The following is a 14971-nucleotide window of genomic DNA, read 5'->3' as shown; positions in this document are numbered from 1 at the left end:
GTTACTGATTGTAATTTAGTGTTAGATCTGGCTTTTTAAATGCTGATACATTAAAATGCACCCTTTTGATCCCAGAAGGTGTTCCTACCAGCCAGATATTTAATTAGAAATGAATTTAACTTGACTTAGTTTTGCAAGTTGAGAAAAATGGTTTCACTTTCTTTTTCTTTTTTTTTTTTTTTTTAGTGGCTATTTTGTGCTGTTTCCTTGTATGTTAGAAGGGAGATTTTCGTGATAAAAGGCAAGCAATGAGTAATAGGATGCTACCTCAACCTACGGTTGAACTTGAGGGATTATATAGTAGCAATGGAGTTTGGAGCAGATGTTGTAGTGGTGACTGTAAGATCTGTGTTACTGGGTTATCCGGAATAATACTTGTAAATTTATTTCTAATTTTCCTTCCTCTCTTTAGAGAAACAATTGTGAATCAGTTTTTTGTCAAATTAGCAATTCTGGGTTTTCCATAAAGTTGCTCAAAATAAGACTTCTCATTTGTTCTCTAGTGTGCAGGTGAGCTCTTATCCTCCAGTAAAATGGAGGATAAACATTTCATTAACATGTAATTTTTAGTTTTATATATTATTATGCATCAGTTCAAGAGTTGCAGAAAATAATCCATTTTCCATGGAATGTTATTTGCAGAATTCTCTTAAGCAGTATCTTCTGCCTGCAGGAAAACCCTGTGTTTCTTGTGAAGTTCCCAATTAGCATTTTCTTGAAAAAGTGCAAATTTCTGGAGCATTCATATTTCTTTTTTCCTGTGCTAAAGTGTAAATTGTTGTGGTATCTTAGTAAATCCTTCAGCTATAGGGAACAGAACAGGATATTGGGGTGCTGGAGGCTGCGGGTAGGTGTCCCCTAGGCAGAGCTGCCTTGCAGAGGTTGGCACTGCGCTCTGGAACGTCCTAGCGACCTATAGGTGAAACAGTTAAGCGGAGGAACTGCAGCAATAAAATGCAAACAGCGACAAGGTTTGGTAGCCGGATTTTCCCTCCCTCCTTCCCCGCCGTCTCTTCTTGGCTGCCGTTTAGCCCGTGGAGGAGAACAGCGTCTCGGAAAGTGTCTGTCGGCCGCCACGCGCCACATGTGACGCTGGAAGCGCCGCCACCTCAGCGAGTGCCCGGCGTGAGGCGGCCGCTGTCACCTCAGCGAGCGCCCGGCGTGAGGCGGCCGCCGTCTGCCTGCCGCTTCCCGGGGGAACCGGCCCCATTATACCGGGCACGTATCCCCCCCAAAACGACGAGCAAACAGTTACACTTCCTAAAATTGATTCAATATGGGCCACGCATGAGCGTGGTTGCATTTGAGGAACTGAAGCCTGAAGGCAAGAAATCAACTTCAGAGGTGCTTGATTTTTTTCTCCGTAGTTTGGATATTTAGTGCAGCAGATTTTGTTGTCATACGTTATTAGTTTAAGGAAAAAAACTCCACATGTATGACCCTTCTGTAGAAAAATGTGTCCTGTTAGCCAAAACGCCAAATAATCACCCCTCTTCGTGATTTTGTGCAGGCAAAAGCCGAAGCTCTTTTTTTTGCATAGTATTTGTCATCTTCTTGTGAGTTCTTTTTTTTTAATTGTTCCATATAGGTTCTGAGTTTGCAATGTGTGTGCTTTTGCTGTTTCCTCTAATCTTTAAAATAATGCTGAATTTGAAAATAGAGCACTTAACGAAATCTGTGTGTTCTATCTCAGTCTAAATACATACATATTTTATATGTGCCCATTGAATTCTCTGGGGTAACGTTTTCTAATCTTTTAAAGCATAAAGATAACAAACAGAAAGCCTGTACCGTCTGTTAACAAAGAGCAGCAAAGGGAGCTCTGCCATGTCCGTGAAAATAATGATGATTTACCTTGTATTTTTCTAAAGATATCCTGCATTCACGGATTCACAGTGAAAGTGAAGCAACACAATCTTAGGTCACTTCAATATTGATATTAAGATTATTTTTTTCTTTTTAAGGGGGCTGGTTTGAATGCCAAAGCAAGCCAGAATATTTCATGTCTAGTTTTGTAACTACAAAAGTTTTCTCAGGCGCCTCTGTTTGTTCTTAAATAGATTTCTTTATAGCTTTGTGTTTTTGGTGGATTGCTGTGTCTGCTGACTGACTTCTGACCTTTAATGAAAGAAAGGATTTCTTTCCTGTGAACATTATTTTCATGGGCTTTCTTTTTGTTAACTCTGTTTTTAAAAAACAAAAGATCTTCTTCCCCACATCGTGCATTAGATGTCCCAAGAGTTTGGGAGTATATAGCCATTTCAGATGTCTTTGCCGATGATCTATGCGTTTGTACCAGACCATCTTCTCTGTCTTTTCAAGCTCAGTTGTTTTCTTTGAACCACAAAAAGAAGGCGCACAAGAAGTATTCGAGACCTTGTGGTGTCTTCGTTCAGCTTAGTTTTAGATGAACTCTGGCAAAAAGTTAGCCAGAGCTAGCACTGTGTTTCTACTATAGCGCTTAGTGTGCGAAACTTAAAGACACCTGTTGGCTTTTAAAGATGATTTGTTTCATTTTCCAGATGCACGCGTGCATTCTTCTGAGCTATTGCTTGGTAAGATTGACTATTGGTTCTTGCACTTTGCTGCGAAAAAATGGATGCAAACCAAGGATCAGAGATATCCTCTGTGTGCACTTCAGGATACTCAGTCTCTCTAGGAATTCCTCTTGCAGACATCCCTGTCTCTGGTATTTATCTGGTTCGTGGAAATCACTCAAGCTCTTGCAATTTATTAAATAACTGAGCTATTTTATTTCTCTGGTGTACTTTTTTTTCATAAAGGACTTGTTTAGGAAGTGAGATTCCTAAAGAAAGCAGATGTTGGACCCTTAAGGTTTTAAAACAAGCACATCCTTTGTTTTGAGTATTACCAGCAACCAACCATTCTCCTAGATAAAGAGATTTTCTACAAACTCGTTTAGCCATCCTTAGATGATCTAAATTCTTTACTTCACTGTTGTTGTGTAAATGCATCGGTCTTCCAAAATACTTTGTCCTTTTGCCAAAGTGCTGAATTATTTTCCTGGATATATTTTAATGTGTATTTAACAGGGCTGTTACGTGGCTCAGATATACTGTCCGGCTTATACATTGTAATGTTTCGTGCTGCTTTTGACTGAAAAGTGTTCTGGAAGAAGCTGAATCTGTTTGCATGGAAGCATTTCTCTCTTTTACAATGTGGACTTTGAAGCCTCACTCGCAGCAGCAGGACCTAAATTTAGCTAAAAGCCCTCCTGTATGTGAGCAGCTATTGGTAAAGACCAGAAAGTCAACACTTGGATTTTCTGATATAGTTTGTACACATTTTCAGTGTGTATCTCTGCACCATATGTAAACTATATCTCTAGTGTTGTTATGGTGAACCTCTTCTGAAAATTTATATATGTGCTTCAGAAATCCTCCAGTGTAGCTGGTTCGCATTGTATTTTTGTTTGGTTGGCAATGGAGTGTGATCAAGTGTTGTCTATGCCGGTTTTCCCTCTTCACCTACTGCAACTTTCCTATTGCTGGTGGATAGCTAAGTTTTGTGAGCTGTAGTAGGAGGTGTCTTTTCTCACTAGGGCAGTTTCTAGGGCATTTGATGTTGTAGCTCTGGCACTACCATCTTCCTCATGTGCCCCTTGGTTCTCCTGGGATGAACAGCTCACCACCCCTGAGGCCACATTATTCTGAACAACTTCTCCTGCCTTTGATTTCCGTTTGAATCACGCAGCAACCTGCAATAGCCCATGAATTACAGTGTAACATTTAGAATTGATTCTGCAAGAGTTTTCTGGAATCTGCAACTAATTTCATCACTTTCTTTAGTGATCAGCAAGCAACATGAAAATCATTAAAATGAATGAAATATGGACATGAAATTTGTTCAAGATAACCGCAAAGCATATGACCGTTTTATGCAGAACTGCGCGAGTATGATGTACATGCTGACAGCTGAAGTCATATAAAAAGTAAAAACACAACTATTTGCATTGGGCATTACTGCAAACATTTATAAACCCATTTGTCTGTACACTACATATTATTTTTTTAAAGCAAAAGATTACAGTTGGAGAGGTGGCCTCCGTATTTTCAGTACAGTATGTGCTTTCAGTTTGCTGACGCCTATGGAAAGGAAACTGTTGCACAGCAGCAGATCCGTTCAGTCAGTTTTCTTCCTACCCTCTCCCCTTTTGAGGATCGTAGTGCAGGAGTTGTAAAGCAGTGAGCTGCTGCTTGTCACTCGCTGGGGAGAACTCTTGAGCCTTTACGGTGCTTCAGAACTGACTTTTTGATGCCAGGTCTTTCTCCCGAATTGCTCCCTGCGTCACTTCAAACTGCTCTTTGAACAAAGGTGCAATAAAATAGAGCATCAGTGGAAAGATGTAATGTTAGAAATGATAACTTGAAAGATACAGTACTCCAGGTGATTATATTGAAAACAGTAATGTGCCCGTTGCAGCTTCTGAGGACTCTCAGCTCATTTGTAATATAAAGGAGCAAAAGAAAAAACTCAGTTACTACAAAGCTGGAATTCTGCTTCTCTGGGATTCAAATCAATGGTCTTAATATACAGGAACAGACCTTATGCTGTCCATAGGATTATAAAGCAATTTAAGCATGTGTTTAAGTACTTTATCGGGATCCTGCTCGAGAGTAAGATGATAAACCCAGTAGGCTGCGAGATTGTGTTATCCGGGGAGGTACTGAGAACAGCTGACACCTGAGGTCCAAGTGAGTAGATAGGAATATTACAACTGTAGATTTCTAACTGCCTTATTATGCATCTAAATAACTCTGAAAGGTTTAAAGGTCCTGAAGTTTCAAACAGTAGTAAATGTTCCAGTAGTTCTGTTTTCCTTCAAGGTTTCTGATTCTTTTCATTGACTTTTCCAAGCATTTCTTCCTGCTCTGATGGAGAGTATAGATTTTTCTTAACATATAATCAAATCCCCTCAACTTTTGATACTTGCAGCAAAATATAAACTACTGTAAGCAAAGCTTACAGTGAGATGGTAAGAGTGCAGCAGTGTAAGGAGAGCCTCAAAAAGGCTGACAATGCACAACACGTTTCCTTCTCAATTTTTAATTATGTCTTCAGATGTTGAAATTAATGTTTTTCCTGCCTCGTACCTGAGAGAGACTTTTGATTGCTCTGTTTCTTGTGTGGCCAGGGCTCTGCTTTGATTGCAGAGGTTGCACGTGATAAGGAACCTAGTTTAAGTTGGCAGCAGGACTCAATCTGTGTAAGGGCTGTTACAAAGTACTCAAGCAGTTCAACTCACAAGTCCACATTGGTTTCATATAATCAGTTTGGCAATTCAGCACAAACTGTTCAAATAACAGCGTTGAAAAGTGCAGAATGTGACTCAGATGACTTCACTTACTGCTAGCGGTAACGTTTTTCGATTTGAATGTTGTGCTCCCTTTTTATTGGATTTTGATGAATCTTCGAGTGAACTTTAAAGGAGTTTGTCCATTTTATATGGAGCTTCAGCCTGGCTTCCTACTCGTCAGCTTTATACGTGTTGTGGCACTCTTAGTGATAATTACAGGTTCATCGAGTTTTCACCGGGGAGTGAAATCCGCCTGTTTTTCAGTATTGCACCTCTTGAATGAAATAGTGCAATTTTCATGGATAGAAGTTTAGATTGAGCAATTTCATAGACGGGTGGCATTTTTAAATACACAGCTGGTTTGTACATATGTACAATTACTTAGTTCTGCTAACAGCTCTTAAAACCACACCACTGTATAGCTTTGGCATTTTCTTAGTTTCATTATATTCCCTTAGGGTGTTTCGGCGTGAAGGGAAGCCCTAAAATTTTCAGAGTTGCTTTGTTTTCTTTGAGCGCGTAGCAGTGTGGGTTGTTTATGTGTTGTCATGAAAATGCAGATTTTTTTCTGGATTTTATCCCTTTGTGCTTCTTTCTAATTACAGGTCACCTATTTTATAAATTTGGAATCACAGAGTCTGACTGGTATCGTATCAAGCAAAGCATAGACTCCAAATGCCGAACAGCGTGGAGGAGGAAGCAGCGAGGCCAGAGTCTTGCAGTGAAAAGCTTTTCAAGGCGAACACCTTCCTCATCATCTTACAGTGGTTCAGGTAAAGAAATAAAAACAACAACAAAAGGCAAAGCAGAGAAATGGAAGCTTACAGTAATAACGTCATTTGTTTTTAATATACCTGAAAATAACTTTTAACCTACACTTACAACAGGTGCATGTAGGACCTGCACATTTTATTATCCTTATGAAAAAGGAATATAAACAGAGTTATCATCATTTCTTTCAGCTGATTTTTTGGAGCGTTTTTATATTACTGCAACTCTTTTTGATGTAATATTTATTATTGGGAAAGGCATCTCTCTGTTACACTGTGGGTGTCTGCACCTTGAGGCGTCACTGCGGGGTCAGCCACTATTTCCATAAGGGGCAGTGTGAGAAGGGAGACTAAAACGATTGTAAAATACAGACTTGTTCAGGAACGAAATTGGAGCACATTTCAGTGCATGACGGAGACTGGCTTTGTTCGTTAGTACTCTTTGCTTCACTGAGATGATTTCTAAGTGAAAAAATTTGGCAAATTCAGCTTCTCGCTATTCTGGTTTTTTGACCCGTGTTATGCTTTTTGAGCAGGCACTACTGATGTGCAGCATCAAGTGCTGTCCACACCTGAGCGTCAAGAGTCAAGGGAATAAATCCTTTTCACACCATTCCATAGGACATGCTAAATTTTCTTCACGAGGTAGTTTCCCCTAAGGAAAGGCACATAACCCTAAAAATGTTTTAGGTGATTCTGTGTTTCCATATAGGTATATAGGCATGAATAATAATAATAATAACACATGAAAAATACTGACCTAAGAAGTGTTCTCATAAGACATTTCTGGCTCTTACTTTTAATATAAAGCAACGTTATGGGACATTTGTAGATCATATATTAAAAACAGTGTTTTGGAAGTTAGCCCAAAGAAGAGGAAGTAAGTTTATTTCCCTGCATAAAATTTTTGGTTGCATGTTAACACTAACCACTGTATCTCATGCAAAGAATGCCAAAATCTGCTTGCAATGGAAAGTTTTATGTGCTGGAACTGGGAACCGTATCCAAAATTCTCAAATTAAAACAACTAATCAATGTAATGATAACCATAAGCCATATATAGTGATTCAGTCTCTTAGTAATCAGCATTTTAGAATAAAAATACGGTAATGAGTAGAATTTATAATTTTGTGTTCATTAGGCCATAATCATATCTTTAATCTCCTGGTTTGGAGAAGTGGGGAGACCAAGAGGCAGAAAACTCAGATTTGGGTTCACTGTATTCTTGTCTGCAGAAGGCCATAAGGCAATAGTCTTTATTATTATTATTTTTAGGTGAAAAATCCAGTTTTAGTTTTGTTGTAGTTTGAGCCCAACTCCACTTCCATAGTTTGTGACCAAGTGCTGCGTGGGTGCAAAGACACCCGAGTTGACTCGGGGGCTTTGAGCCGCCTGTTTCATGCACAGGGGCGATCAGAGCCAGCTTGAGTTGATCAGATTCTGAGCCCAACTTCACGCATTTAACTGGAGCTGAGCTGGACCCTTGGCTGCATCAACCTTCTGGATTTACCATGGGGCGTTTATGCTCCTTGCCTTTCCTAGGTGAGGTAGAGGCTGTCTCAGCTCCTGAGGCCTCAGAGGGAGAGGAGTTCAATGCAGGTGCTTCCAAAGGTGCCTTTAGTCCTGGACATGGTAAAAGTTGCCCAAAGCAATTTGGCATGTCCTTGCACGCAGCAAAAAATAGAGTACCACTAATAACATTAATAGCTGCTTCTGGGTAGGTGAAAATATCCCATGTTTCAGACTTTTGTTAATTTTCTTGTTAATTTTCTGTGTTAAAATATTGCTCTTATTTGGAATGTTACTGACATCATTTTCTGGGAGGGCTTAGAGGTGATGAAAGAATTCACCACTGGAGTCATTCCTAGGAATGGTAAAATGCTGTAAAATGAACAACAACAAAAAAACCCACTCCAGAATCAGGTGTTTTTCTTAAAAAAATAAATAAATAAATAAATAAATAAAAATCTTATTTGCATTCCAGAAGGAGGCATGAGTGATATTTAACCTCCCTTTAACACTTGAAGAAAGAGGAGGTGGTTTGGGGAGAATAGGAGAGTAGATGGGAGCTGGATGAGTGTATAGGGAAAGGAAAGAAGTAAACAAATAAGGAAAAAGTGTGGATTCAAGTGTTGTTTAAATGGCAGCTTTTCCATGACAGGGCTGTAATTCCATCCTGAAGTTCAGGTAACCTCGTGAACGGCTCAGACTTTGCTTTTGTGGTTTGACATCCCTGGAACCCCTCGATGGAATTACAGCATCATAATTCACAGGCATCTGTTACTTATTATCTGCTGCATGGTGGATATAGCAAAACTGCTGCTGCCAGCGAGCAGGAAGAAGTAATATTTCACAGCTCTGAAGTGAAGGAGGTCTGTATTTCACAGCTATGACAACATAGCTGTCAAATATGGCTTTTTAAAGCGTTGCATATGAACCCAGACAGTTTTTATGGTAGCATTTGTTTCAGGGGGCAACTTAAGGTGAGCCTTCAATGGTCTGGAATGCGGCTACTTGAGAACGTGTCTTTTCCACTGTTGTTCGTTCTGGCTGCTACGTTTAGCTCCAGGTCCTCTACATCAATGCAGGAGAACCTGCCCGGGAGCCCATTCCCTGACGTGGTGCTCCCCATCAGTTCACGTATAGTGGGCCTCTTAGTTTCTTACCTGTTGGGTGGAGTATAGTAGCTGCTTCCCACAAAGGAGATACAAAAATAGGGGAAAAATGCTGTTAAAGCATTGTGGATAGCTACTGCGGTGTCATCTTTAATCTATGAAGAATGCAGGGACAGACAATGTGGTTTCTCTTGCAATTTCTTGGTGGGCCTGATGCTTAGTTGACAAGTCACGCCTTCCAAAGGAAGCTGTACGGCTTACTATAGAAGATATACCTGTAGCCTTTAGAAGATACTTTAAAAAAACATGCTATTGCCATTGACATGTGCCTAGAACAGACAAGTAGCATCACAGCTGCACTGCTCTGAGACCATTTAAATGCTAAAATTTGCTTTTGAGGTCCTGCTCACCACGTTCCTGGTATTAACTGTTTCCAGAGTAGTTTTTCCTCTTCTGAGCTTGTAAGTGATCCTAATATTTCACATAGAAAATTAGGACTGATGGGTGCAATGGAAAAAGGCTAAATCCAGAGCAGTGATGTGTTTGTTGTTGATTGCCAAAAAGTGATATTTTAAACCAGCTATCTCTAGGGGCTGATTAATAGTAGTTTTCAGTTTTATCATCATATATATTATTTTCAAATAAGAAATGTATCGGCACTTTCTTCAAACACTGCAATATTCATTTACGTGTTGCAGAATATTTGCTTGGATGTTGGTATGTAAAAATTCCTCTTTACAGAAGAGCTAGTAATTTCTGTTTGGCAGTGAAAGTTGTGAAACATCCCTGTGTATCATTTAAAACAAATTTGTTGTTAATCCTACAAGAGTCTCAGTGGTCAAACACTGGGATGGATTGTGCAGAGAGGTTGTGATGTTTCCATCCCTAGAGAAGCTCTAAATCCGTCTGGAATTCATCGTGAGCATCCTGTGGGGTTGCCGAAGGTCCCTTCCACTTTCCTCTGTTCTCCGACCTGTGATTTTTATGAGCATCGAGTCGTTGCACACATAATTAACAAACAAATTTGAAATATTTTTATCTAGGGAGGGTTTCTTGATGTTGCGACACTTGAGCTTCCCTCTTACATACTTGGTGGACATGTTAAAACTTTTATGCTTTTTCTGCTTTTCCACAAAAAAAGTGTAGTCAGTGGCTTGGACTCGCATCAGACTGTTAAAAACGATAACACATTTCCCCTCTGTTCTGCTTATTACAAGGAAAAATCAGCTCTGCAGAGCACTAAGAGGTCGAGAGGAAGCTGTCTCCAGACTAAACCTCTAAGGAAGCTGGTAGAAAAATATAAACGAGTGCCTCAGCTCTGCTCTTCCCTCGCAAGGATGCTCGTTAGGATGATCCCAGGTTTGACTGACCCTGCAGCTTCCTAGCAGCCCCAGGTGGATGGGTCGCTGCGAGATGCCGGCCGAGGTTGTTTCCTTCACTTATCCGGCTCTTGGATTGGAAGCTGTTGCCTTTTTTGGCCCTGCGACATGGATTGCAGCTTTCTGCTGCGCTTGGAGCCAGCGTTTCAGGCGGTAACGTGTGCGTCTGCTCCCTCATCTTCCCGACAGGAGCTGTACACGTGGCTGCCACGATGATTTAGCGAGATATTCTCGTAAGAGATTTTAGTCGTCTGTGGGGGGAAGGCAGAAGGAAATGAGATTTTGGGGAGGAGGATTAGTTGAAGAGCATCTTCTCTCCCTTTCTTTTAATTTCTCTTAAGATCGTTAAAGCTGTTATCACAGTTTTCCATGCTGGAACTATTAATTAGCTCTCTGGCTTTGGGATTTATATGTAGATTTGGGCTGAAGTGCTCAGCCGGTGCCAGATGTCACACACACAGACAGATGTTGCAGGAAGATGGGAGGCACTTAGCACCGCTTGAGTCAGGTTTAGATAACAGTTTACTGCACAGAGTTTTATTTCTGTGAATTGCTCGTTAATCGCTACATTTTTTCCCCATTTTTCGGTTTTTGAGGACTGCTTTGCTTCATCTGCCCATTAACCTGTCCTTGTTGAGAGTGGGAGCCAAGGAAGTGAGGAAATCCGTGCTAGCTCGCTAGGAAGCGTGTGGCTGGGCGCCCTACACGCTAGCAAAGCAGCCTCGCGTGGCGAGATGTAAGGAAGGAGATTAAACAGGAATCCTGCTGCTGCCAAATCCCTTCCTTCTCTTCCCAAAAGAGGGCTCAAATGCTCAGCTGATAAATATTTAGCAAACCTTTGCTGGGTTGCGTGTGGAAAACACGGCTTTCTGCATAGGTACCTGCCGATATCCTTCCAGCAGGTGACCATTGCTAAATATGTCTAAAAAAGTGGATATATTGAGGCTTGAAATAAGGATTAATTGCAAAGTTAAGCAGGGGCTTTGCTCCCTGGCCACCTACTCTGCAGATGGTGCAAGTCCCAACGCGAGCGTTGAGCTGGGCGGTCCCGCGGGGCCGGGGATTTGCTAATATATCAACGTGGTAAATGAGAGGCCAGATAGTTTACACCATGGTGATTTATATATGTTGACGTAGTCTTCATCAAGCTGTGTGCTATTCATGCTGGTGTTTGTTTTTTATGGGGAATGTTTAAAAATGGATAAATATTGCTTTGGTCTGGCCAGAGCTTTAGAGGGAGAAGAAAACAATATGTATAAAGGATGTGGTGTTTTTAGACACTGCCGAATCCTTTTCTCTCCTTTCTTCTTAAAAAAGGAAGAGAGAAAAAAACCAACTACTAACCCCCAAACTCAACTGTGGGTGTTGTAAACAGAGATCTATTTCTGAGTAACCTTGAGCAGGGCGGTTCCTAATGGTGCGTTCAGGTTACGGAGGAGCAAAACAAGCTTCTTACCTCATCCTTCGTTTCTGTCCCAAGTCCAGCTTTGCTATTTATGTGCAAAATTTGCCTATTCACGCGCACGCACAGTGCGTGTGTCTATATGAAGGATGATGTGTTTGGACACCACCACTTGACCAGATGGTGAGTTATATAGGGGGAGACAGGGAACAGGCACAGCTGACTGCGCACAAGGTAAGCAGGAAAACTCAAGGTGAAGAACAGCAGGCAGCCTCAGCTGCTCAGTGTCCTGGAAAAGTACTCTTTTCTAAAACAAAATGGAAATGCATTGCATAAAAATACTAATGTAACTGGAGTGGTGGAGGTGAGAGAAAAGGCAGAAGAAAGCGGCTTGGGCGCGTGGTGGTTTCACAGAGCGAAGAGCAGCGGGCGCCACGGCAGAGCCCTCGCGGAGGGCACCGGCAGCGGTCTCAGGTCTGAACAAACCATTTGTATTTGGCTGGCATTGCGGAATTCCTCGTGCAGGGCTCTCCTTCCAGCTGGAGTGTGCAAATCCTGCCCGGAATGCGTTGTGTCGGCTGGGGTCGGGCACTAGCTGGCAGGGCTGTGTTTAAGAAACGAGTGCTCAGGATTTGTAAAATAGTCAAATGTCAGATAGGAAAGATGCATAACCCACAAATAACAAAATACATACTTGATGTATTGTGCTTACCCATAGTGTTAGAGTGCTGTGGGATTTTTAATGTATTTGCAGATTGTTAATGTAATTAGAGCTGGCTAACTGAACTTTTAAGCATCTTAACTTTTGAACAGAAGAGTAAACAATAGCTTAGTGGTATTGAAGTTGTCTCAAATTCATATACTCGGCCTTAAAAATCTTCTCTTTTGTTCTTTTTTTAAAGGAACACTTCAATTAAAATATTTGTATGACCAGATAAACCTCATTCTTGTAAAAGTAACAGGCATTATAACTTCATTAAACAAGGTTTTCTGGGGTGTTGGTCCAGAAACCAACCATCATTTTTATACTCCAAATATGTCACCTGTCAACCACTTATAAGGAGGATGAGGCCCATCTGCTCTGTATTTAAACAGTGAATAAAATTACTTTAAGAAAATGATGTACTCTGGAAGTAGGACACTTTTCTTCAGTATTTCTATTAGTTTCTTGTGCTCATACAGGTTCAAAGTCATATTATTATGTGTGAGATGTTAATGTTTTACATTACCTTAACATAGAAGTCATTGACAGAGCACTGATGCATCCAAATACATTTTAAACAAATTTAACACTTTAAAGATTTCATTAAGGTATTTTTGTGGTGTAACAAAATAAAACTCTTAAAATTAATTCCAGAGGAAATGTATATTGATGTATTTCTTCAAGTACATTATTCTAAAGCCCTTTCTGATCAAGAGTGAAGCCACTACACACAGTCCAGTGCTGAACCTCAGCAATTAAAGTAATTTGAGGAACTTTAAAGGCTTTTTCTAGCATTGAGTACTTGAACTTGGACTGCAAAAATGATCTATAACCTCCGTTTTCTTTCCTGACTCCTGAAGGGCTACAAGATACCCAGTCAGAAGTGCTTCAGGGCGGGGAGGTTTGGGGATCTCCAACACTGGGTGGTGGTGGGTGCATGTGTGCAAAAACAGAAACTCTCAAAATGAAAAAGTTGTGGCTGTTCTTCAGGATTTGTGGTGCGTTTCGACCCCGCGCACTGTCCCTCTCCCATGAGATGCCTGCAGCGTTTGCAAGAATTCCTATGCCGGCCTCATGGGCTGCTTATATTAATGACACATGAGGTTGGAACTTGTGCACATGCCATGGATGCAATTTTGAGATTAAAAAAAAATTCCATGCTTATGTATTTCGGTTTGAATTATACAGAGTTAGATGATGGCTTCATTTTACAGGATGGGTTTTCAAAAGTGTTCTGGTGGTTTTGGTGGTGACAGTGATAATTCTCAGCTACACAGGTGCACAGAAGGAGATGTTCCAACATCTTAGAAAATTGTGTGTAGCATTTTGCTGTGGTGTTACCTTGACACTTACAGAATCTTTAATCTAGAATCAAAAGTGTGTTTGTTTTGGGGTTTATTGTTAATACTTTCTCAGGGACAAAATGGCTTTTGAAACTGTACTGCAACTTGTAGCGAATCTGTACATGAGCAGTGAACTTGCTTGAAAAGAATGTGAGTGGCTGAACCTGCACACTGACTGCATTTGTTCTCCACAATTTTGAGTGTAAAATTGTTGCTTGGCCACTGGCACGAGACATACAAATATAATAAAGCTGCATTTTTGTTTCTTTTGCAGAGGGTTCACAGAGCACCGTTTCAGCATCTAATGAGATCCAGCAGAACCAGCCCCAGGCACTACACTATGCACTAGCTAATGCTCAGCAGGTCCAGATCCACCAAATAGGAGAAGATGGGCAAGTCCAAGTAGTATGTACTCAACCTTTTCTAAATTATCCCATTTAAATTATCCCAGTATACACGGAAGAAAATCATCCTTCAGATGATTTATTTAATTATTATTAAAAAGAGGCCTATCTTTGCTACTAATTTTTTTCAGAAAATAAACATTTCATGCTTATGCAAGAAAAAAATATTATTACTATTATTAAAATTATATTGCAAAAATGTGAATTTGCTCATACAACTGCTGCAAGTAAATGCACATTCATTACTCTGGGTTTGATGTGTTAGGTCTGTGGTCTTTTGCTCGCACAATTAACATAATTATAATGTTAGACCTGTTAATTGTACAATTTACACTGCTAAAGTTTTTTTTTTAACAATATGTCTTTTTAATCAGGATTGATTTATTTAATTTCAGTTTTAAAAACTGCATTCTTGAGCATTTTTGGACATCTGCTGGCTGAATGGTTTACATGTGTATTCATTTAGACATGTGTATATAAGCAAAACTTATATTGGCCTTTTTTAACCTAATTCTTAGAATTTTAAGTTAACAATTGGACACAAAAACTGTAAAAGTCAGGAAATTTGAAATATCAGAACTCAGTCCTTTATTATTTCTACATACAGTTTTTAGTATACTCTGCAAAAACTCATCTTGGCTTTGGTTCCTGTATGCCACGGTTTGACTACAAGGATAGCTTTGTATTTAAAAAAAAATGCAAGGAGGAAAAAAAAGTGAAATAATGGATTCCGTGGTATTTTTGACGTGTGGCATTTTTGACATGCAGCCTTCAGAAAGCGGGAATTAGATCTGCACAGTCATTCTTTTGTGGTAGAAATCCGAGAATTGTATGTGAGCTCCATCTGTGATGAGTTTTGAAAAGCTTTTGCCATTCCCAGCCTCGCCGTGCAGTGCTATAGAGTAGAAGCTTCTTTCTGAAGCTCCCTTTGGTCTTCACTGTTTTGAAGGTACCCAGAGCCTGCGTGTTGGGCCAGTGCCCGGCTGTGCAAAGCTGCGTGCGCAGCCGGGACAGCAAGGACCAGACCCTGTCCATGTC

General features: G+C 40.4%; 1 protein-coding gene across 2 annotated transcripts in view; it reads left to right on the top strand.

The window, feature by feature from the left end:
• BANP (BTG3 associated nuclear protein) overlaps positions 1 to 14971 on the top strand; it is a 129508-nt gene that overhangs the window by 54661 nt on the left and 59876 nt on the right. For both annotated transcript variants that reach the window (XM_088526256.1, XM_088526255.1), the window contains exons 8-9: positions 5923 to 6090; positions 13804 to 13934. In XM_088526256.1, coding sequence (XP_088382382.1) covers positions 5923 to 6090; positions 13804 to 13934 — 299 coding nt within the window. The remainder of the gene's footprint in view (positions 1 to 5922; positions 6091 to 13803; positions 13935 to 14971) is intronic.

This window comes from Tinamus guttatus, unplaced genomic scaffold (genome assembly GCF_059628265.1).
Source record: "Tinamus guttatus ecotype Peru unplaced genomic scaffold, ASM5962826v1 Tinamus_guttatus_pri_ptg000244l, whole genome shotgun sequence".
In the NCBI taxonomy this organism is placed as follows: Eukaryota; Metazoa; Chordata; class Aves; order Tinamiformes; family Tinamidae; genus Tinamus; species Tinamus guttatus.
This window is presented reverse-complemented; position numbering and strand designations above follow the sequence as displayed.